A 24,058-nucleotide genomic window follows, 5' to 3' on the forward strand; every position below is an offset into this window, starting at 1 on the left:
GAGATAAAGGTTTTCCAGACAAAAATAAAGCTGAAGGAATTTATCACCACCAAGCCCGTATTAAAGGAAATGTTGGAGGGACTTCTTTAAGAAGAAAAACACGTATCAACAACAGGAATAAAGGATGGTAACAACTACATTCCTATCAATAAGTACCTTAAATGGAAAAGTATTAAGTGCTTCAACTAAAAGAGTAGATGAATGGAAAGGAAAATAAGACTCCTACATGTTGCCTATGAGAGACTCACTTCAGATTACAAGACACAGACTAAAGGGAAGGGAATGGAAAAACATTGCTTTGATGCATCTAGAAGGTATTTAAGTCAGACAGAGAACGATAAACACTATGTAATTTCACTTATATGCGAATGTAAGGAATAAAAAGAACAAACTAATCAAAAACAGACACAAATATAGTGGACAATTTGGTGATGGATAGAAGGGAGGGAGTTTGGGGGGCCGGGAGAATGTGATGAAGGGTTAAAGAAGTACAAATTAGTAGCTGATGGATGGTCACGGAATGGGGAGCATGGAATAGGGAATGCAATTAGAATAAATACGTTGGCTAGGTGGGGGGTCGGGGAGGGAGGGAGCAATTTGGGGGATCATTTTACTAACTATCTAGATGTCTAACCAATGTACTGTATACTTGAAACTGATTAAAATAAAAAATTAAAAAAATTATTAAGAGCGAAATAATGAAAAAAATGTATTATTTATTGTATCCACTTTGGAAAATTTAAGTTGGGAGGAAAATGAAATATTTTTGTTTTGTGAAAGACTTTAAGACCTAAAATGTCTTTGTTTATATTATAAGCTTTCTTTACTCAGAGCCTTATGAGAATACGTAAATATTTTAGAAGTGATTCACACATTATTTATTGTTAAGAGCAAAATAATGAAAAAAATGTATTATTTATTGTATCCACTTTGGAAAATTTAAGTTGGGAGGAAAATGAAATATTTTTGATTTGTGAAAGACTTTAAGACCTAAAATGTCTTTGTTTATATTATAAGCTTTCTTTACTCAGAGCCTTATGAGAATACGTAAATATTTTAGAAGTGATTCACACATTATTTGATTTAAATTCAAATTCAGTGAGTGTAATTAAAAGTCATCCAATAAAAACCATATAATGCAAATCTGTTAGATTTTATGTCATTTAGAACAAAATATTAAATATTTATGAATGCATATGTGAAAGAGAAAATATTTTCCATTTTTATCACAGCTTCAAGGACGTGAAAGTATTTTACTTGAGCAAACTCATAATTGTAAGGATGATAAAATGGAGGGCTCGTCATTTTATGTAGTATTTGTTATTGTTTAGTTAGTTAGTTTGGGTTGCAGAAAAAAAAAATAAAATGCAGCAGAGCCTGATTCGAATTGACAAACCAGGCGTAAATATTATAGTTAAGGAATTAAATGAAATATAGAAGCAAAGCAAAAACAAAACGAAACCAAATCATTGCACATTATGAAAACTAGTAAAAAAAGCCATTAGTAGAATAGCAAGATTGACCATACAACTAGGAATCCCTAGAGTGGAAGTGTATCTGGGCCTTCAGCAGCATAAGTTCTTGCTTTTCACTCTAATGAAAGCAGCATGCACCATGCCGATTAGGAGCTGACCTTGTGGTTAGATAGGCTTCTTATTTCTGCTTTACCACTTACCAGCTGAGTGACATTAGGCGAGTTACCTTTCTACTGTAAAATGTCCATAGTAATATTATCTGCTTTTATAGTCAGAAGCATTAAAAGAAATAATCTGTGTAAAAGTACTTGGTACATCAGAGTTGATGAACTGTAGTTGCCACCTTATTCTCTTCCTTCTTTTTCATCATCAGCACCCTTTTATTAATATGGCAAAAAAAAAAAAATAGAAGAGAAGGTGGCAGCTACAGTTCATAGACTCTGATATACCAAGTATTTAATGTGGTTCAGACATTTTCTATGATTCTGCTTCTCTCAGTGTGTATTCTTATTTGTCTCAACATTAACAGTTGAATTAGCTTTTAATTAAGAATTTTCTTCAGTTCATAGTTGTGGTCTCCTTATAAATTTATCTTGTTTATAACTCTACACTATATCCTTTGTGGTTTAGTTTTCTCTGCCAATGGCCTCATTATATCAAAATGTCTGAAATTAAACTCCAAGGGGAAAAATTCATCTGAATGACTTTTTCTTTGAGTAGAGATTCTGATGTCATTTCATACCTTAGTCAGTGATTCTGTTAAGCTCAGCTCAGTAACTTGTTGAGTCTTGTGGTCTCTGTGGCTGACAGAGGCAATGCTGGGACATTTTGTTTCAGTATAAACCTAATTGTATTCCATGTTCTGAAGAGCAATATTTTGTTTTAAAACATCTTATTTATAATTGAATTCTATTGACTCACTCTTTTCGTTTTAACTTTTCCAGGCTGCTAAGTTGGCTATCACAGTGCATGCCTTGGAGTCCCAATGGGGGACTCCGGATCAAGACGATCTACCCTGGTTTCCCGGTTGCCAATATTCAGAAGAAGTATTAGCAGAAGACATGATTCCCTTCCTTCTTCACCCTCCTCCAGTAATACAGTTGGTGTCCACAGCTCCTCTCCTTCCAGCACCAACTCAAGCTCAGGTAGCACAGGTAAACGCAGGAGCATATTCCGTACTCCTTCCATTAGTTTTCACCATAAGAAGGGGAGTGAACCTAAGCAAGAATCTACCAACCAGAACCTTAGTATTTCAAATGGTGCTCAGGCTGGTCACAGCAGTATGCAAAAACTGAGTTTGGAAGAACATATTAAAACCAGGGGAAGACATTCTGTTGGTTTTAGTAGTTCACGGAATAAGAAGATAACAAGATCTTTGACAGAGGATTTTGAAAGAGAAAAGGAGCACTCAACGAATAAGAATGTCTTTATAAATTGCCTAAGTTCTGGCAAAAGTGAGGGAGATGATTCTGGATTCACAGAACAAACTCGCCGTTCTGTTAAGCAGTCAACAAAGAAGCTGCTTACTAAATCTTTTTCATCTCACTATAAATTTTCTAAACCAGTTCCACAGAGCCAGTCCATTTCATTGGTACAACAGTCTGAATTCTCACTAGAAATTACACAGTACCAAGAGAGAGAACCTATATTAGTAAGAGCTTCTCCATCTTGTTCTGTGGATGTAACAGAACGGGCAGGAAGCTCTTTACAGTCTCCATTGCTTTCTGCTGATCTCACCACAGCTCAGACACCTTCAGAGTTCTTAGCCTTGACTGAAGATTCTGTGTCTGAAGTAGATGCATTTTCTAAAAGTGGAAGCATGGTATCCCACTGTGACAACCTTGGCCACAATGATTCTACCTCTCAGATCTCTCCCAATCCTGCTGCTGTTACAAAGACAATAGACCTTATGAATACTATTCCCTGTGCAGTTATGTCTCCTGGAAAATATAGGTTAGAAAGTCGGTGTAGCACTGAATCTAATTCCTTACCAGAAACCTCTGCTGCTAATCAGAAGGAAGTGTTATTGCAAATCACTAATCTGCCTGTCATGAATGGGAGTGACTCAAAGACTCACCTATCAGCAGATACTCAAGTAGAAGAGCAAATGATATTACAAAATGGTGAAATGATGCTGGCAAGTAGCTCTCCAAGGAAACTTGGATTTTATGAACAACATAAATCAATAGCTGAACGTGTTAAAGGGATCCATCCTATTTCAGATTCAAGGATAATACCTTCTGGCGATCGTCACGTTTTTAACAAAACATCATATGGATGTGATGCAAATCCTGCCAAAGGTATGCTGTTTCTTTGTATTGTAAATATAAATTATTATAATTTATTCAGTTTTCTTACTCTGTCTCATTAATGGAAACCACGTTGTCCTCATTTTTAACTCTCTAATATTCTTTCCTACTTATAATTTGTTTAAAACCTTTTCTATACTTAATCTTAAACTTATTTTAATTGTATTATGCTGGAAATGTAATTAAGCAATATTATGCATTTTTCTTAGTTGTGTTATCCAGATTCTGACTCTCAGAAGAAAGTGGAAGGCAGCCCATTTTATTTGCAATGTGGTTTTATTTAAAGTAAGGATTCTTTTTTTTTAGAGTTTATAATAGAGTGTTGGTATTTCTTGGTTTATGAAATAAATGGATATGATTCAGCTAAAATTAATATAAAACAAATTTGTATCATTTATATTCTATTATCTATTTTAATAAAGCTCTCATTATTAAATAGGATTAATGTTTCAGGATCTCTATCTCTAGATACAATAAAATTGCAAGTTTTAAAAGCACTGTCCTTGGAGTTTGGGGACCTGGTTCTGATCTTGCCTCCATCATTAATGATCTCTGTAACTTGTGTAACTTCTCTTTGGTTTAAACAAAGGGACATGGGCAGTTGAATTACTCCAGTCTATTATAGAAAATGCTGTTATTTAATATAAATTTTAGTTCAAGAAAATTATTGAGTAGATACCCCCTACTGGGATATATTTGACATTATGTTTTATCCTTTTTCTTTACTATGATTATTACTATCACTGCTGCTGTTGCTACTACTATACAACTACTACTACTACTACTACTACTACTACTACTATTACTACTACTACTACTATAATATTGAATGATTGTGTCCCATTTACTATTCTGTGCTCTTTGGATACATTAATTCATTTGATCTTCAAATGATTGAAATCACAACTATTGCAACTCATTGTATAGGCAAGACAGTTGGAGCACAGATAAGTTAAGTAATGTGTCCAAAGTCCCAAAGTTAGTATGTAATGGTTTCGGATACAAACTTCATGAAGAAGGCACTACTATGTTTTCCAGTTAACAAATGTGAAAACTGACACCAAGGGATCATACAGCCGGTTCGTATTACAGCCAAATTACAACCATGTCAATTCAAAGCTCAACATATTAATGGCTAGGCTGTAATACATATCATGACCCTGGCTTTTTCCAAAATGTTAAAAGTAATACTAAAATATAAAATAATATTTATAAGTCAAATTGAATATTATAGTACCAAGAATCATAAGGTTTTATGACTTACCTAGCTAGTTCCTTCATGATTATAGCAATTTTAAAGTTTTAAATTCATGAATTAATTGTCCAGCTGTATAATTGTGTAGCTTAATATTTTTGACATTTGATACGAGATCACTTTTATGTATCTACTTTTTTTCACTTTTTTGATCTTGGTAGCCTTTTTTGTACTTTTGGCTTTAGTTACACATGCTTAACTCTTTAATAATAATCTAAATATAAGGAGATAATATCAATGATGATGACCCTTTTTGTATACTTAAAATGTGTCAAAAAATGTGTTAAGCAGTTTGCATGCATTGTTTCATTTAATCTTAACCAAAATTTTGTGTTGGTTATTACTAACTAAGGTTTAGAATTAAGTTAAACAATTTTATTAAATCTTATAGTTAGTAAATGGTGGATCTCAGATTGGAATTTAGGCAGTGTTAAAAAGAAATAACACAAAAAAGGGTAGAAATAAAATTATTCTAATTATCTCTGATTCTCATTTAGAAATGATGACTTGCCTCATTGTCAAATTGAATACTGTATACATTTATCTCTATGGGAACTAGAGAATGACCAAAAATTATCTTGCCGACTATTAATTTGTTGACTGAGATCCTAATTACAAGTCGTTTAGCATATGAAAGTAATTTCACTGAATTTGACAATGTGTTGCCTGTTCTTGGACATTAGCCAAATATTTATATTATCTACAATTGTAAAATAGATATATGCAAATAAGTTGGTAATATCAACAAGGAAACGGTGATCATATACTATTCTTCATTTCATGGAGATAGTCATCTGCTGTTCATAAGGACTTTGTAATTTGGAAGTTTGACATTTGAAAACCAGTTAAGTAAATGTATTCTATGTAAGAAAGAGTTGCTAAACACACTAAAATCCATTATACTAAGTTTATTCTGTATTTCTTATGAAACATTTAAGCTAGTATTTATTACACATCTGAATGCAATTATATCAAAATTAATGTAATGTTAAAATCTCTGTCAATTTAACTTTTATTCATTGGCTTAGAAAGTTACTTAAAAAAATTGCTATGTGTTGGCCAATAGATTCTAGCCAAAAGTCTTTAAGCCAGTAGATGAGACATTCACTCGATCACTCACTCACTCACTCACTCACTCACCCATTCACCCACTCACCTAATCATTCACGCAATAGATATTTGTTTTGGCACTGTATTAGGCACTAGGGCTATCGCAATGAACAAAATAGCTATAAATTCCTACCTTTATAAAGCTTACTTTCTCCTGGGGGTACTCACAATTAACATACAAATAAATAAATGTTGTATGGTAATAAATACTGAGGATAAGTTTAAAGCAGAATGAAGGAGTAGTAAGGAGTGGGGAGTGGAATTGTAGTTTGTATTTATTTCCAGCTTTATCAAAGTAGAGTCGAAAAATAAAATTGTGAAATATTTAAAGTGTTCAATGTGTTGACAATATATGTATACATTGTGAAAAGACTGTCTACCATTGAGTTAATTAACACATTCATCACCTCACATATTCTCCTTTTTTTGGGATGGGAGTGAGAATATTTAAGTTCTACTGTTTTAGCAAATTTTAATTATACAATACAATGTTATCACCTATAGTCACCTCGTTATACATTAGATTTCATACTTTATTGAAAGTTTGTACTCTTTCGAAGTCTTCTATATTCCCCCACCTCCTAGCCCTTGGCAGCCACTTTTCTACTTTTTGTTTCTGAGTTTGACTTTATTTTAAAGATTCCACATATAAGTAATATCATGCAGTATTTGTCTTCCTCTATCTGGCATATTTCATTTAGCATGATGCCCTCCAGGTTTGTCCATGTTGTCAAAATGATAGAAATTCTTTGTTTTTCAAGGCTGAGTAATATTCCATTGTGTGTGTGTGTCATGTGTGTATACACATATACACTAAATGTTATATATATACATATCATATCTTCATTCATTAATCCATGAACACTTAGGTTGTTTCCATACTTTGGCTATTGTGCAGACTGCTGTTATAAATATGGTAGTCCAGATATCTCCTTGAAATAATGATTTTATTTCTTTTGCATATACCCAGAAATGGGAATCCTGGATCATATGGTAATTTTCTTTTTAATTTCCTGAAGAAACTCCATAATGTTTTCCACAGTGATTTTACCAGTTTACATTCCCACCAGTAGTATATAAGGATACCCTTCGTTCCACATCCTCAACAACACTTGTTATCTTTTGACTTTTTGATAACAGCCAACCTAACACGTATGAGGTGGTATCTCCTTTTGGTTTTGATTTGCATTTCCTTTTTAGCTAATAAAGTTGAGCATCTTCTTATATATCTGTTGGCCATTTGCATGTCTTCTTCAGAGAAGTGTCTGTTCAGGTCCTCTGCCCGTTTTTTAATTGGATTGCTTGTTTTTTTGTTTTTGAGTTGTATGAGTTCTTTTATATTTTGGATATTAGCCCCTCATCAGAGACATTGTTTCAAAATATCTTCTCCTATTAAGTTGGTTGCCTGTTTGTTTTCTTAATGGTTTCTTTTGCTGTGCAGAAGTTTTTTTTTAGTTTGATATAGTCCCATTCACTTATTTTTGCTTATACTTCTCTTGCCTCTGATGTCAAATTCATAACATCTTCTCTAAAACCAAGCTCCATGAGTTTAGTACCTATGTTTTGTTTTATGCAATTTATTGTTTCAGGTCTTATATTTAAGTCTTTGATCTCTTTTGAATTAATTTTGGTGTATGGTAACAGATAGCAGTGTAGTTTCAATCTTTTGATGTGGTTTTCCAATTTTCCCAGCACCATTTATTGAAGAAGCTTTCTTTTCTCCATCGTATGTTCTTGGCGCATTTGTCAAAAATTATTTGCCCATATACCTGTGGGTTTATTTCTGAACTCTCAATTCTGTTCCATTGGTCTGTGTGTCTGTTTTTCTGCCAATACGATGTGTTTATGATTATTTTTGCTTTATAGTATAACTTGAAGTTAGGGAGTGTGATAACTTTGGCTTTGTTCTTTAAGTATGGTGGGCAGAATACTACTTAAGATTACATATTGGCAAAGACTTGACGGTGATTAGGGATTAAGATATACAGATATTTCAGAGAAGTATACCAGTACCAAGGCTATGGCATAAGGGTCCTGGGACTGGAACATGCCTGCAATTGTCTAGGGTTATAAGAGATCCACTGTGCATTAAACAAAGTGAAGGGATAGGGGAGCCAGTAGAAAATGAAGTTAGGGACCTGAACAGATAAATGTTGGGGAGGATCCCAGTGTGGGGTGAAGAGTAGGGTCTTTTCATGAGGAACCTGAATGACCATTGGGAAAACATCAGCTTATGATTAGAGGAGTGATTGTGATCAATCTCACTTATGTTTTAAATGTATCATTCTATGTATCATTCTGGTTACCATGTGGGAAGTAGATAGTGTTTTGGTGAGGGATAGGCAGATGGGATTAGCCAGAAGCAGGAGACTGTTAGGAAGTACTGCAATAACCCCCAGGCTAGCATTGATGGAGTTTGGTTCAGGATATTAGTGAGGGACCTAGCAAGACGTGACCATATTCTATATACAATTTGAAAGTAATAAGGACAGGATCTGCTTATGTGATTTGTGTAAGGTATGGAGAAGCCACAGATGACTCTAAAGGTTTTGGGCTTCAGAATGACTACGTAACTATGCAAACTAAACTACCGTTGTTAATTTAAAAAGTTTTCTGTGATAGAGATTTTTAAATGACACTAAGTTTCACATTTACCTTCAATGGAACATTTATAAAAACCGCATTTAAACATTTATAGTAATTTTTATTTATTTGATTTTTTAATAGTTCTTGCCAGTAGCCTCAGTCCATATCGTGAAGGAAGATTTATAGAGAGGCGACTACGATCCTCATCAGAAGGAACTGCAGGGAGTAGCAGAATGATTTTGAAACCAAAAGATGGAAATATAGAAGAAGTTAATAGTCTAAGAAAGCAACGAACAGGTTCGTCATCTTCAAAAATGAACAGCATGGTAAGTAAATACATATCTCTACAAATGATAAAATAATTCCATACGTATCTGGCATGTTCCTGCCTCTTGCAAAATGAAAACAGATTGAAGAATAGTCTCCACATATTTGAAGAGAAAATTGATCTCCGTAGTTGAGGTCACAAGTCAGAGATGTTAAGTTTTCACTTAAGACTCTCACGGGTTCTGACAGATAGGAGCATAGCATGATAGCTACACTTAATTCCTATCTTCCTTGCTTCCATGGAACATTTGATGTTCTCTATCTTAGAATAAAACTCTGGGATACACAGCTGAGAAAAATGCTGATCATCGGGATGCCTTCTGACACCATCACCTCTTTACTCTACAGCCATTCTTAAACATGTCCTTTTGTAAACCACACTGCTGCCAGGGTCCCTTAAACCTTTTTACAGTTGCCCCTCCACACAAGGTGAGGAGTCTCCAGGGTCAAGGCAAAATGCCTGTCCAAAGCTTTAACACATTCTAGGTAACCGAGATTCCAGATTCGTGGTCTAAACTATGGGAGATTGCAGATGGCGGGGGAGCGGGGGTAAGCAGTGGGGAGAGTCTGAGAGTCTGGGCTTGCGCTTATGGGCTGGGTGTCCATAATGTGAGATAGAGCCAGGGGAAGAAGAGATGTGTGGACTGCAGCTCAGGAGATCCAGGAAACTCAGGTCTTACAAATATTGAGGTGTACTTGCCTTTTGGAGTTCACTTTATTCACTTCCTAACAAATGTGTCCTTTATCAGCAGTGTCTTTGATTCCTAATATTTAACAGTGTTTCTTTAAAATGATCTGTCTACCTATTCATGCATAGATGTGAAAAAAATGCTCAGAACTAAAGAATCTATGATATCTCTATATATTTTAGATAATTATGTTTCAAATGAAAATGTTAGCTCATCTGATTCTGACAATTGTATTGTGAAGAAGCCTTAAGTTACTGAGACACCTCTAGTGATACCAAAACTATCTGAGTGATACCAAAACTATTGTACTTAAAGTTAGAAGTTCTAGGCATTAGGTCAGGCTTAGCCAGATTTTAATCTTGGATAAATCAGTAAGTACAAAACAACAAATGAAAATGAGTTCCTTATTTCTATTATATTAAAAAATAGGTGTATTTATATTTGTATATATAGATATTATATTATGTTTCATCTTTCTTTTTGTTCTTTTTTGCTTTGAAAATATTATATTATTGTTGCAATTGATATTTTTTGTCTAAGGACATGTTAAGAAAGATTTCCAACTGATGCAACATTGAAAATTATGGCTAATGAATTATTATAAAACATGTCTCCACAAAATGTCCATTATTATTCCTTCATAGAAAGGCATTTATATTAATAATTGTGCACTATTTATTATACTTTCCTAAAGTTGAGCCTTTTATATATTCTTTATATCTCATGTTTTTCATACTAAATTTAAATAATTTTCTTTATAATATCACAAAATTACTCCTTTCAGATCCACTTGCAAGATTTAAAATTTAAAATGTCAGAACACAAAAATGTAATTTTGTTCTTTTACTTGAGGCTTTCAATAAATTTTCGAAATGTCTCTGCAGTGATGTAGGTCTTCCACTAGATGGCAGGATGACACCATTGCCACTGGGGAAAGGTTATCAAGGTTGGGACAAACTTGCTTGCTATATTGTGCATGTTCACTGCATTTACGGGTAAATTTGTTGAAATAAATACTGATGCACTTGAATTTTCACACTAAACCTGTAAAAAGTTACTTTATGATTTTACTGTTTTCCTTTGGATTTTGCAACTAATATCTCAGTCTCCAGTTAACTTACAGTTTAATAGTTAATTTAAAATGCATAAAATATATTCTTTAACTCATAGCAATCTAAGGAAGAAATGCTAGGATTCTTTAGATAATTTTAGCTGTACATGAAACAAGTTACTTATATATTTAGGAAATTATAGCTTTATGTTTGAAAAGTGACACATTTTCTACATTTCTTTTACAAAATAATTCAAGAGAATATATGTATTTAAGAATATACCCATGGAGAGGGGGAAAAATAAAAAATAAAATGTTAAAAAAAAGAATACACCCATGATTCAGTTATTCTTTTCTCTTAGAGCAAAAATATAATAACATGTATTTTTAAAGCTAATTTGAACCAAGGGAGTATTCTTAATGCTTCACATGTATTATCACATTCAGTCCTCACAATACTATGAACCAAGTGATATTGTTATTGATCACATTTTGCAAAAGAGGAAGATGAGGCACTGAGAAAATAAGCACTAAGCCCCCCACCTGTCCCCCCCAAAAAAAACAGATAATAAGTGACAGAGATAAGATTTGGATTTGAGTCTTAGCTGTTTAACTTTAAACCCTACATACTCTGGGGAGGTTGTAATAGATTTAAATTATTTTTTTATTTTTCCTGCATTATTTCTGTGTAATGAAATTAACACTTTTAAGGCAATCTGTGCTTGCTGTAAGTATCGACTACTACTTCCAGTAAGCAATACAAAAAAGAAACAAAATTAATACTTATTCTGGACTTAGAATGTGGTAGTATTTCTTGATATGCTGATGAATGATATTAATGTCTTTATGGAGAGATAGCTCATCTAAAAAGGAATTTCATCACATCCTTCATACTTAGAAGGAACTGGAACACTTCATATAATTAATGGGTATTTATTTCTACCAATAGTATATGGTTCATACATTAAGATTCTGAAGGTTCCTGAATGACCAAAAATATGCCCCGATAGGTGAGACAGACCACAATTCTAGTGTTTTGTATACTTTGGGGATATTTCAATCTGAAAGGGAAATGGTAGGATGTATTAATTCTTTGAATATCAGTGGCTCAGAAGAAATTGGACTTTGCTTGAATTTAGTATAAGAAACCAAAATATATCTGGAACAATTTTATAAGCATTCACATTTATTATAAATGTTCAAACTGCTTTAAATGAAGACTTTCTTTAATTTTTCTCTGAGTGACTTTCTTGATACTTTTCTTAGGTGGGTCTAAATATTTTAAAAAGCTTTTCTAGAAATAAGCTCTTTCTTTCTAGGAACTTTCCTTCCAGACAATTGTATATCAATGAATAAATGTAAGGATTTGTCATGGTTTTGCAACAGCTTTACACGGTGAAGTCTAACTTCAAATATTTACAAGATCACCCTGCTCTCATACATATATATGTGAGGATAGATTCCTGGGTGATGAATAATACAGAGGATCTGGCATCATTACAGGAAAGAAAGTGCCTGAATATATGAGTAAGACTTAGCTACAATATGTGATAACAAATAACTTCTAAATATTAATAACTATAATATGGATTTATTTCTCACTCAGTCTGCATGTTCATTGTGGAAGGTGCTGGGAATTCTGTTCAGTCTCCCTCTGAAACCGAACTGTTGAAATAGCTACCATGGCAAATACTGCCTTTCACCATGGCAAAAAGAGATCTCTTGAAGTCCTCATCTCAGTAATAGATGCTCTGACCCATGAGTGACTCACTTCATTTCTTCTCTCTAATCACATGGCCCAAACCAACCACAAAAGGCACCAAGAAGTACAGTCTCTTCCTCGTATCTGAAAGGTATAGACCTAGATATGTCTGGTGGGAACTAATGACTATCATCTTCTCAAATAATTTATTATATCTCAGTTCTTTTAATCAACTGAGATTTCCTGCTTGCCTCCTTCATCCCTTTTATCCATAGTCAAATATTTGATGGGCCCTGACTCTGCCTCACACTGCACTGGTCGTTGTGGTTGAAAAGTTGAAGACATCTTAGAAATTGAAGAATTCGTTTATACCTACAAGTTTTTTCCTCTGCAGTGTGTTCTCTTCTTGACGTAAGGGCCTTGAGATATATATTTAAATTAACTACTTGATTCAATTTCTGGGACTCCTACTACGTTTGGAAGTATTCATTTTTAGTACATTTAAAAGCTGGCTTGGAGAGTTGTGTTATTTTTAGATGACTCAGCAAATGCATCCACAAAGTTACCCTGAACTATTTGTGCTAAGTGATTCTGACAGCATTCATTTGTGGCTAGTTTTATTCTGACACAGCATAATTTCTCTCATTTGCATTTGGCAGCTGGCTGCCTTTGTGTAGACACTGCGAATCTCATAGTGAGAACATAAGCTGTAGGACTTCTTCGGTAGAACAGACTAGATTTATATTTAAGAAAAAGTTGTTACTTGCAGATCATTAGCATTTCATGTCATATTTTAATTATTTGTTATGTCAAAATCCAGAATTTAGGTAATATTGATAATAGTTAACGATCTGAGACTAATTAAGTCCTATGTTAAATAGCCAAGCACTTTACTATGCATTCACTTTTCTTCTGGGGCCTACTATTTTCTCCTTTATTAATTTATCCTTTATTTATTCATCCATGCACTCACAGTTTCTTTCAATAAGAATTTATTGAGAACTCACTCTGAATATGCAAAGATGAGAGAGACAGCCCTTGAGGAATTCAGAGTCCCAGGTAGGGAGACATTAACATGATCTTGTCAATACAACAGATTGAACCATTTTGATTATCTTAAAATTCTGAATGGGTGGAGCTTTATTTGCATTATGACCTTTGATATTAAATATTAAGAGGATTAAAAAAAGCACTCGAACTTCTGTATCTCTAATTTATATGGAGTCTATGTCACATGTTCAGTTGACACTGTTGAATATATACATAAATTCTTTTGTCTTTTGCTAATTTCTACCACTGTGGTCCAGCTGCTAATGAGCAGGGACTCTGAGAGGCACTGGGACGGTAAAGAAAAAAGTACATTAATATTCAGAGAATAAATTTCAAAACACCTCACCTGTACAACCCACCAGGCTAAAGAGATCTACTTGCCTTGTTTGGTATATGCATCTTCACACTTCCATTTTGTGACATGAAAGTTATTCAAGCCCAAAATTAAGAGCAAAGGAAAGGTGATGATTAGAAAATGTGATTCAAGAAATTTATCCTCTTATTCCTGAAATCCTAGATGAGACTTTCGAATATGTAAAACTGTTAGTGGCTTTTTAAGGGTTAAAATAATGATCTCAGCTTTTGTTTTAACTTATTGTTAATGGAATTAAGCAAATATCATTGCTTGCTATGAGGACATCTAATGAGAAGTTATTAATATTTTTATGGAACTGGAGCCACACAAATCATTCTCCGCATTTCTTATATGTTTTAAAAAGGAAAATCATAAGTATCACTCATTCAACATAAAATTACATTTGTTGATAACTAGTATATTAATTTTAGATTAATAGTCCTAATCCATAGTGTCTTTATTGATTATTCTATTTACTAATGGTACTTTTCCTATTAATGTCCTTCTAAGTTATATTACAGATATGGCACTCACCATTTAGTTATTTGATGTGTCTCATTTTATGTTAGACTTCAGTCTTTTAAATGGAAGAAATGTGCAAATTAGCATTTCTTATGGCACTTAGTATAGTGCCTGGTGCACAGAGAACATGAGTGAATTAAAGGTAAAAATGATGATTATGTTATGATAGTACCTTTAGTACAATTATTTTGTGTGATGTACTTATGCACGTTTTTTGACATTTTAATTTATTGTACAGATGTTTTTATGATGCATTATAAAGCTTTTGGTTTTTGATGCTAAGTCTTTGCTCAAGAAGCCCATATCACTTATTACATTATTCCAGTAGAAATATAATCCGTTTTAGAATAATAAGCCTTATGGAGTGGTTTATAGGATCATATCAGTACAATAGTTATGGACTGGCCATACAAAGATAAGAAATAGTCAATTATTTATGATATTTATTGGAAAACTCATTAAAAAAGATACGTTCTTGGTCAAATATTTTTAAGATGATGTTTTAAAACTCATGTGCATATTTTATCTGGTCCAATTTACTTCATTTCTTATAAACTTGATGATTCAGAATTGCTTTTGAAGAAGTAGAATTGGATAAAATATACCACTCATTTTTTTCTAGCCTTTTGGATGAGTCATTTTCATTTAGCGGCTGTCACAGTTTCTACATTCGGTGTACAGAATTACAAATGGCTTATTTATAGAGTTAACTCACTTCATCTTAAATGATTTTAAGATTAGTTTGAGTAAATAAAGTTACAGTATCATAATTATTACTCATCTCTTTATAAAGTTCATATGAGAATGTGCATAGCACTTAATTTTTCCCTCTGTGATTACATTATTAAAATTTAATATGTGTCTTAGCCCCTTAGCTATAACAAAATATATCATAGACTGGGTAACTTATAAATTATAAAAATTTGTTTCTCAGAGTTCTGGGGGCTGTAAGTCCTAAGATGGAGGTGCCAGCATCATTTCTGGTTTATAACCAACACCTTTTCCTTGTGTCTTACGTGGTGGACAGGCTAGGGATATCTTTGGAGCACTAATCCCATTTCTGAAGGCTCCACCCTCATGACCTAAGCACCTCCCAAAGGCCCTACCTCCTAATACCATCATCTTTGGGATTAGAATTTCAACATATGAGAGTCTGGGGGGACACAAACAATCATGTTGTAACAATAGCAGTGTTAAACAATATGTATTAAAAGTTTCATTAAGAACAGTACATATTTCTCTTTACTATTATTTATCGAGGAAATAATTAAGGACAGTCACAGAAGAAAATTAAAGATTTTTCTCTAACCATACTACATTGAGCATACCCATTAGATAATTTATATACCTCTAAAATTAATAAAATTGAAACATGAGGTTGTTTTACCTTTAGTTTTGGGGTTATAACGCAAAAATGACAATTTTATATTTAACCAGATTATTATCTCAATATTCTGTGAGATAAAAATTGTTTCATGCCTTTTTTATGTAACTCTGTGGACTGGCACAGCTTTCATAGCATGAGAGAGAATATTTATTGATTCGGGATTCATGACAGATCTTTGACCATCTGAACAGCGCAAAATCCGTAAAACAGAATTGACCTTGAGTAAAATAACTACTTTTACTGAGGAAATAGTCACTGGAATTTGAAGATTTTACATTATCAAGTTAGACATGAAAAAAATTAATTCCTAGAGTTATTCTATTATTCTGAAATTTAAATACAACATATTAAATTAATTTTAGTAAACTAAATGATAAACTTTCTTTAACTTACAAAGTCAAGAAATGTAGTAGAAGAATTATATCTAGTAATAAACATTACAGTAAGTTTATAGAAAAGTAAATATTTTAACATTAATATTTTTTGAAATAATTTTAAAATTGAGACAAATATTTATCATTATCTCACAAACCACCATAATTGCAATGTCAAGATAAAAATGTGTGATTTAAAAATGAATCATGCACATATTTATTTCACACTTTTCCAATGTGATGCTGTTTTTGTTTAGTAATTCCTAGAGTACCTGTCATTTTATCACTATTGTCATTTAAGTCAGCGATCATTTCATAGTGTTAAAAGTTTTCTTAGAAAAGCCTCTTTTGCTTATATCTTCTCTTGTGCTTAGCTTGCTGCATCCAACCTGAAAAAACCTAAGTACCAATATTTTTTGTTCCCTCTTTTAGACTTTTTATAGTATACATTTGTTATTCCTTACAAAGTATCAACTAGTTGTCTTAAACACTACCCAATGATTAGTGTTTATATCAGAGAGAAACAAAGAAGTTTTTGTTAAGGAAGCATACTCTATCTTTGGAGTTGATGTGGAGAAATATGCAGTGAGTTGTCTTTTGCCCAAATAGTGGATAGCTTTTCTCCCTTTGTTTTTCCTTCATCTATATTACTATCTTAATTTTGCTATAGTACACATGCATTTCAGTGTTTTTTTAAGATTCCAATAATTCTTAATTTCCTCCTCTGTAAAGTCACATTGGAAAGCAGCGATTATATCACTTAAAATAGGATCTCCCTATTAGAGTCAGAGTAAATGCATCGCTATAATAAATTCTACCTTCACTGCTATGACCCACCACTACACTTTTCTGTTTTTGTTTTTTCAAGTTAACAGCAGCTTAAGTTGAGCAAAGGACAGACAATGGTGAAAGGTTGTGTATTTGACAGTATGTATTTGAGCTTCCAAGAAACTTGGCAACTACCAGAGAACCACGCATTGCCCACTTCTGTCCTACTGTGTGGTCTCTGCAACTGCTGTTTCTGCTTTGTTTCTTTCAGAGCTTCCTGTGGATTGTGCCTCAGGCTGGCTCTGGTTCAAGAACTTGTGGTGTGCCTCGTGTATGTGCAAGGGGGAGGGGACAGCATTAAGATTTATTTCAGAAGAGAAATAAGTCTATAAAATACCTTTAGTTCCTAAAAATATAAAAAGTAATTATTTAATAAAATGTAGTGCATTAATAAACATATATATTATCATACTTTTTTACACTTTTTTTTCCCCAAATGACTTTAATGCTTTTTAATCTTTAATTTCTTATAAGGATATGCATTTTTATTTTGTCTTTGTGACACCTGTCTGGAATAAAAGCATACTGCCTAAAAATTAAAGGCAAACTCTCCTAACACACAAACATGATCAAAATAAACAAATTTACAAAATAGGAATTCTTTTATATCAGTTTAAAGTGATTTAATTTTTTTTTTTTTAAGCAAGTTTGGTGCAATAAAAGGAATGCACGATTTGGTATAAGACACCAAATTCAGTCTCATCTCTTTCACTTAGTAATAATACTGCCAACCTCATAGAGTTGTAAAGATCGAATAACATGAGTTATGTGAAAAGGCTTTGTAAATTTTAAAGTGCTATACTGATAAAAAGGATACATTTTTATTAATAACATGGATTGAAGCCAGAAACTGAAATGTAAGTTGTATTGCCTTTTATTCATTTAGAAATAAAAATATTTTAAAAGCTAAACTCCCATATAAAGTATATCTTACCATGACAATAATAAATTGAGTTGGCTCCTTTAAGCCACAACAAAAACAGTCCTTAAAAAGTTCGTTATTTACATATTAATGCTTTATGTGGATAATCTATTTACCTGATTTTTCATTTGGTAATTTTTTTGGAAACTCATACATTTTTCAAAATCAGTTTATAGTGCTTAGAAGAAAATTAATCAAGAAATACATTTAAAGTTTGACTGTTTTACTACATTTACGTTATACTATTTAGAAAGTTTACTTGACCTCATTATTTCCTGATTATGAAATGAGGAATCAAGCATCTACTCTTAAAATGGGTGTCTTGGCTATTTATAAAGAAATTTAATTTGCATTCTTTGTTTTCTTAAATAAAAAGCCAGTTTAACTATAAAAAGTAGACATTTATGTGTATACTTATAAGTCACATAATAAATTAAACCTTGATAAATTAATACTTTAAAAGTATATTTTGTTAAATCTTATGATAATGTTATCCAACATAGAAGATGCAATGATTTCTTGGAAAAAAATAATGTTGAATAAAATAGTGATTTATAAAGTATCTTATTTATTTCTTTTAAAAATAAATTTTGAACTGTAGTGTATTTAGTAAAAGTACTAGTCTGTCCTGTGATAATTTAAGATTTCTTAACTTTTGTGAGAGACACTTTTATAACATACTCAAGTTTTTGTTCTTGTTTATTTCTTCCTTTATTCCGTTGGAAGAATACATCCACCAGTATGGTTTTTAGCTTGGATATTTAAACTAAATGGAGATAACCAGCTGTTAGATAATTCATATCATTTATCAGGTACTGGTTAGGAAGAGACAGTATATCTCAGCATGCTATCGCTTTCATTAGATTTATGTTCCAAAGAAATGCAGATAACATTAATACAAGTAGCGATTTTCAATGAAAAGATCAGCTACCTAGTTATGGTTCATGAATCACAGTGATTCTCTCTCTTTACTTTTTAGTAATAATAACAACAGTATATAAAAACTATCACTGAGCCAAGTGAGTGCCAGAGTACACTGATCCTAAAGATTTAACTTGACCCAGCAGTCCATTAGAAGTTGCCATAGCTGCGGAAAAGAGAACTGAAGCAGAGATGCTGGGCTTATATTTAGAAAAAGAGAAAGGAACTATTAATGCGTGCTTTTCTCTAACAGCATTCATCTCTCTAGGAAGTCCCTCATAACAAAAGGGAGTTGGGACACCATTAAGTTTTATGAAATAATACTGTGATTTTTTGAAGGGAACTTACTGTTACACAGCTGGAAGCCTGTAAGGTCTGTTAACTAAAGAAGTTCAAAGATAGCCACCATTGTTCAGCATATAGTTTTGTTTTCTATTTTCTGATTCGGTGCAGTGAGGTTGAACATAAATGATGTTAAAATCTTCAGCTTTTCACGATTCTGTCCTAGTTGTTGTAAGTATACTATTAGGTAATTTTAGGGAAATCAGAACAATTGACCTATACAAATGATTTTTATAGAAATTGGTTTTTGTTGTTATTAAATAACAACATAAAACAAAATGATTTTCCATTTTTGACACCACGAATTTTCTAGCAGTTCCTTCATTTGTTTAGAAATAAGAATCCTTTTACCATAAAATAGCAAATTAGTCTGGTTCAATAAAAAAGCCTGTTTTACTAAAACAATAGGCAAAAGCTTCATAAATACTTATTTATTTATTTATTTATTTTTACCAAAACAGTGTTACATAATAAAATCACAGAATTGCTCAAGGTAAGCAGCCCAAATTTAAAAAAAAAAAAATTCAAAAGATATTTCTATTAAATGGACTTAATGGCTCAGCAGATTGATTTTTTAGTTGAACTCGGTGCTAGCAATGTGTCCAGGACAAGTGTTAGGTATTGTTTGAAGATGATGAGGATGACATGGTGAACAGGAAGAGAGGGTCTCTTTATTCATGGCAGCTGAGTTACATGATGTTTAAAAAAAGATAAAATGTTGCTTTTAAAAAAATCTAGATTTCCTGTTAGAGTCATAGAATTCTGACATTCTAAAAAGATAGGACATCTAACTAGACTAGATAAGAAATTCCTAGTTCTGGAATCTATTATAGATCTAAGTAATGTATCGAGCAGTGAACAGTCCACTAATAAATCTGAAAAACAGAAGGAGGGGATATAATTAGTTTTTAATTGTTGGTGAGCTAGCAAAAATATTTAAGTAAAATGAATCTTTTTTTCACTGATACATACATATATATTATTTATATTATCTTCTTGAAGTATATGAAAGTTAGTGGTACACATCATGATCCCTTACTTCTAAATATTTTAGCATATATTTTCTAAGAACAAAGATATTCTTTTACATGATGGTATAAGTATCAAAATCAGAAAATTCAACCTTGACACAATATTCTACTTAACATAAATTCATATTTGATTTTTCCTAATTGTTTTTAACTTTTTTCCATCTAAGCTTTAATCCAGAATCATGTTATGTTTACTTATCTTTAATCTCTCTTAATCTAGAATAGTTCCTCACTATTTTTTTTATCTCACATGGCATTAATGGTCACACCAGTTATTTTGTGGAATGTTCTTCAATTTATGTTTGGTCTTTCACTATTCAGCTCATGCAGTTTTCGAAAGGAAAACTAATGTGTGATATTGTGTTCCTAGTGGATCATATTGGGAAGTACATGATGTCAGTTTGTCTCACTACTGATGTTTCATTACCTTTGATCACTTAGTAAAAATGGTGTTTACTAGACTTCACTACTGTAAAGTTATTATGTTCCCCCTTGTTAATTAGTAAATAATCTCTGGAGAGATATTCTGAAGCTATGTAAATATGCTCTTTCTCATCAGCTTTTACCCAGAAGTTTTAGTACCCATTGATGATTCCCCCAAAAATATTTTTCCTATGATACTTGCAAAATAGTGATTTTATAACTCCATCATCACTTCTATATTTATTAGTTGGCATTCTACTACAGGAAAATCTTTTCCTTTTTCCTCTGTTTCGTTAAGTATGTATGTATATGTGTATATATATACATATATGCACATATGATATATCAGAACTGAATTGTGGGTTCCTATTTTAGTCAATGGATTACAATTCATTATCATCATTTCTTATTTTGATGCTTGTTATTTGAGGTTTGATACGTGGGAGGCTTTTCAAAGTGGCTCCTGAATTCCTTTAAAGAATCAGCTAATGTTTAGTCTTGAATAGGCTAACGATGGATGATAGCTGATCGGAGCGCTGAGTGAAGCTACCTTTTAACAAGTACTATGAGCATATGTCTGGCCAAGCTTCCAGCTCTTGGTGTTGGAAATATTTTAACACTTTATATTCTACATTGGTATTATAAATTGCATGTTATCTATCCATCCCCAGTAATTTCAAGGGTAACTAATTGGCCATGAAAGATTTACTATTAAACACTGTCTTATATATAATAAAATGCAATATATTTTACATCTTATTTTGGGTTGAGTTATTTATTCTTTTGCAATAAATAAATAGATGAATACATTTTAATTTTAAATTCATTCCTGTGTTCTTCCATTCACTTATTGAATTAACATTAATTGCTGTTTAAGTACTAGATTTTGTAAGTCTTAGAGATTCAGTAAAAATACCAACAGGGTCTAGGCTGCTAGAGGTCTTAAATGTAGCAACGGGAGGCAGACAAGTAAATAAATTTAAGTATAATGGTGTTCTTATATGTGCTTTTGTCAGTATTAGTACTGGGACAAATGAAGAGAGGTAAATTCTTTAGTGTTTATAAAAGATTTTATAAAGTAGATATTGTCTTCAAATGAGTCGTTATTGTAAAAGTACAATTTTTAAAAGTTTAAATATTACTTTTATACACATGCCAATGATTTATTCAAATTAATTAATGAGGGAGCCAGTAAAACGTAAAACTGGTTCAAAGAATACTTCAGGAACAGGCTATTTATATGAAGTTTAATAAAGAAATATTAGAATAAGATTTTTAATTTATAAAATTGATAATGCGTTGTAGGGCAATAAATTGTAATATTTGGGTTTATCTTTCCTACAAAAACATTTGTATCTCTATTGGACACAAATCTGGTTAATATGTAACTTCGCAGAGTCTGAGCCCTTAATTAATAGCAAATAGCAAAATCAAAAGCAGGACAGTCCCCTTGAGACTAAATAATCTTTCAGTATGACATTGGCAAAACATATAATCATTCTCTTGGTCTTATTCTTAATATTAGGATATTTTTTTCTTAACATTGCTCTCTTTAATCTTAAATATTTTAAAATATTCTTACAATACTAATATGTATCTTATGTTGCAAATATATTATATGTTTATATAATTATTGTAAAATATCGATTATTATTGATCTCAGAAAAAAGGTTGATCCTGTTTTTTATTATGGACTAATTATTTAAATTTGTGCAGTACAAGGTGTTAATTGTGTGTGCCTCCTTGAGCATGAGTGTTGAGTAACTACTATCTGGAAATGTCATAAGAAATACAGGAATAGATCTTTTAAAAGCTCTGTTACTTGCTCTTTGATCCTGAGTCTAAGAAACTAAACCTGCCTCCCCATTAGATATCACTTGTAGAACCTATAATTTTGGTGAATTCCTTCTTCTGAGGTCTCCAAAATTTGCTATGGAAACTTCCAGGAAGTAAATATATTTAAGAGTACAGTTCTTTCCATGAGACTCTGAGATTATATTTTCTGGCTTACATATACTCACATTTCAAAAGTTGCTCTCCTTTTCAGTGGCACAAAATTTTAATTAATTTGAGCTCACAGCTAGGCAGACAACAACAAAAACAACAAAACCTCTAATAAATCAGCTTCTCTTTTGTCTCTTACCTAATAGAGACTAGATAATCATCATCAACTTCATAGAGATTCTCAAATGATCAGACCATTAAATTAGATATCTCACAAATGGGGAATTACTGATTATGTAAAACTATACTCACACATACATAGGTGTGCTTTTGACCGTGTGGTTGAAGCTGGCTTAGGTCCACTGCTTAGTAGTCCCACACTAGGCTGAGGAAAGGGACGCAGCTGAAGCCATGATTTAATAGGGTGGTATCATAACTATATGGTTGTAACTGGCTTAGTGATTTGAGACCAGACACAGACTTAACATTCTTTTTTTTTTTAATTAAATTTATTGGGATGACATTTGTTAATAACATCATATAGGTTTCAAGTGGACAGTTCAATAATATATCATCTGTGTATATTGCATTTATGCGTTCACCACGCAAAGTCAAATTTCTTTCCATCACCACATATTTGACCCCTTTTATCATCCTTCTTCCCTCATCCCTTTCCCTCTGGTAACCACTAAAATGTTGTCTGTGTCTATGAGTTTTTGTTTGTCTTATTCGTTTGTTGCTTTCAGTTTTATACCCTACATATGAATAAAATCATATGGTTTTCAACTTTTTCTGCTTGACTTATTTCACTTAGCATGATAATCTATGTTATTGCAAATGGCAGTATTTCACTATTTCTTATCGCTGACTAATATTCCATTGCATATATGTACCACATCTTCTTTATTGAGTCATATACTGTAAGGGACTTCAGTTGTTTCCATGTCTTGGCCACCATGAACAATGCTTCTATGAACATTGGGGTGCATATTTCTTTATGAATAAATGTTTACAGATTTGGGAGATAGATACCCAGAAGATGGATTGCTGAGTCATATGGTCATTCTAGTTTTAATTTTTGAAGGAACCTCTATATTGTTTTCCGAAGTGGCTGTATCATTTTACATTCCCACCAACAGTGTATGAGCGTTCTTTTTTGCCCACAACCTCTCCAACACTTATTATTTATTGTCTTATTGACAGTAGCCATTCTTACAGGCATGAGGTTGTATCTCATTGCGGTTTTGATTTGCATTTTTCTAATAGCTAGTAGAGTTGAACATCTTTTCATATGTCTATTAGCTGTTTGTATGTCTTCTTGGTGAAGTGTCTGTATAGGTCCTCTGCCCATTTTTTTTTTTTTTATTTTTATTATGGTGACATTGGTTAATGAAATTCAGTAAGTTTCGGGTATACATTTTAACAGTAAGACATATATATATATGTATGTATATG

General features: G+C 32.4%; 1 protein-coding gene across 1 annotated transcript in view; it reads left to right on the forward strand.

The window, feature by feature from the left end:
- CCSER1 (coiled-coil serine rich protein 1) overlaps window positions 1-24,058 on the forward strand; it is a 1,126,758-nt gene that overhangs the window by 139,630 nt on the left and 963,070 nt on the right. Inside the window, exons 2-3 of the mRNA XM_006910733.2 lie at window positions 2,420-3,775; window positions 8,877-9,061. Of these exons, the coding sequence (XP_006910795.1) occupies window positions 2,461-3,775; window positions 8,877-9,061 (1,500 nt within the window). The 5' untranslated portion in view covers window positions 2,420-2,460. The remainder of the gene's footprint in view (window positions 1-2,419; window positions 3,776-8,876; window positions 9,062-24,058) is intronic.

This window comes from Pteropus alecto, unplaced genomic scaffold (assembly GCF_000325575.1).
Source record: "Pteropus alecto unplaced genomic scaffold, ASM32557v1 scaffold63, whole genome shotgun sequence".
NCBI lineage: Eukaryota > Metazoa > Chordata > Mammalia > Chiroptera > Pteropodidae > Pteropus > Pteropus alecto.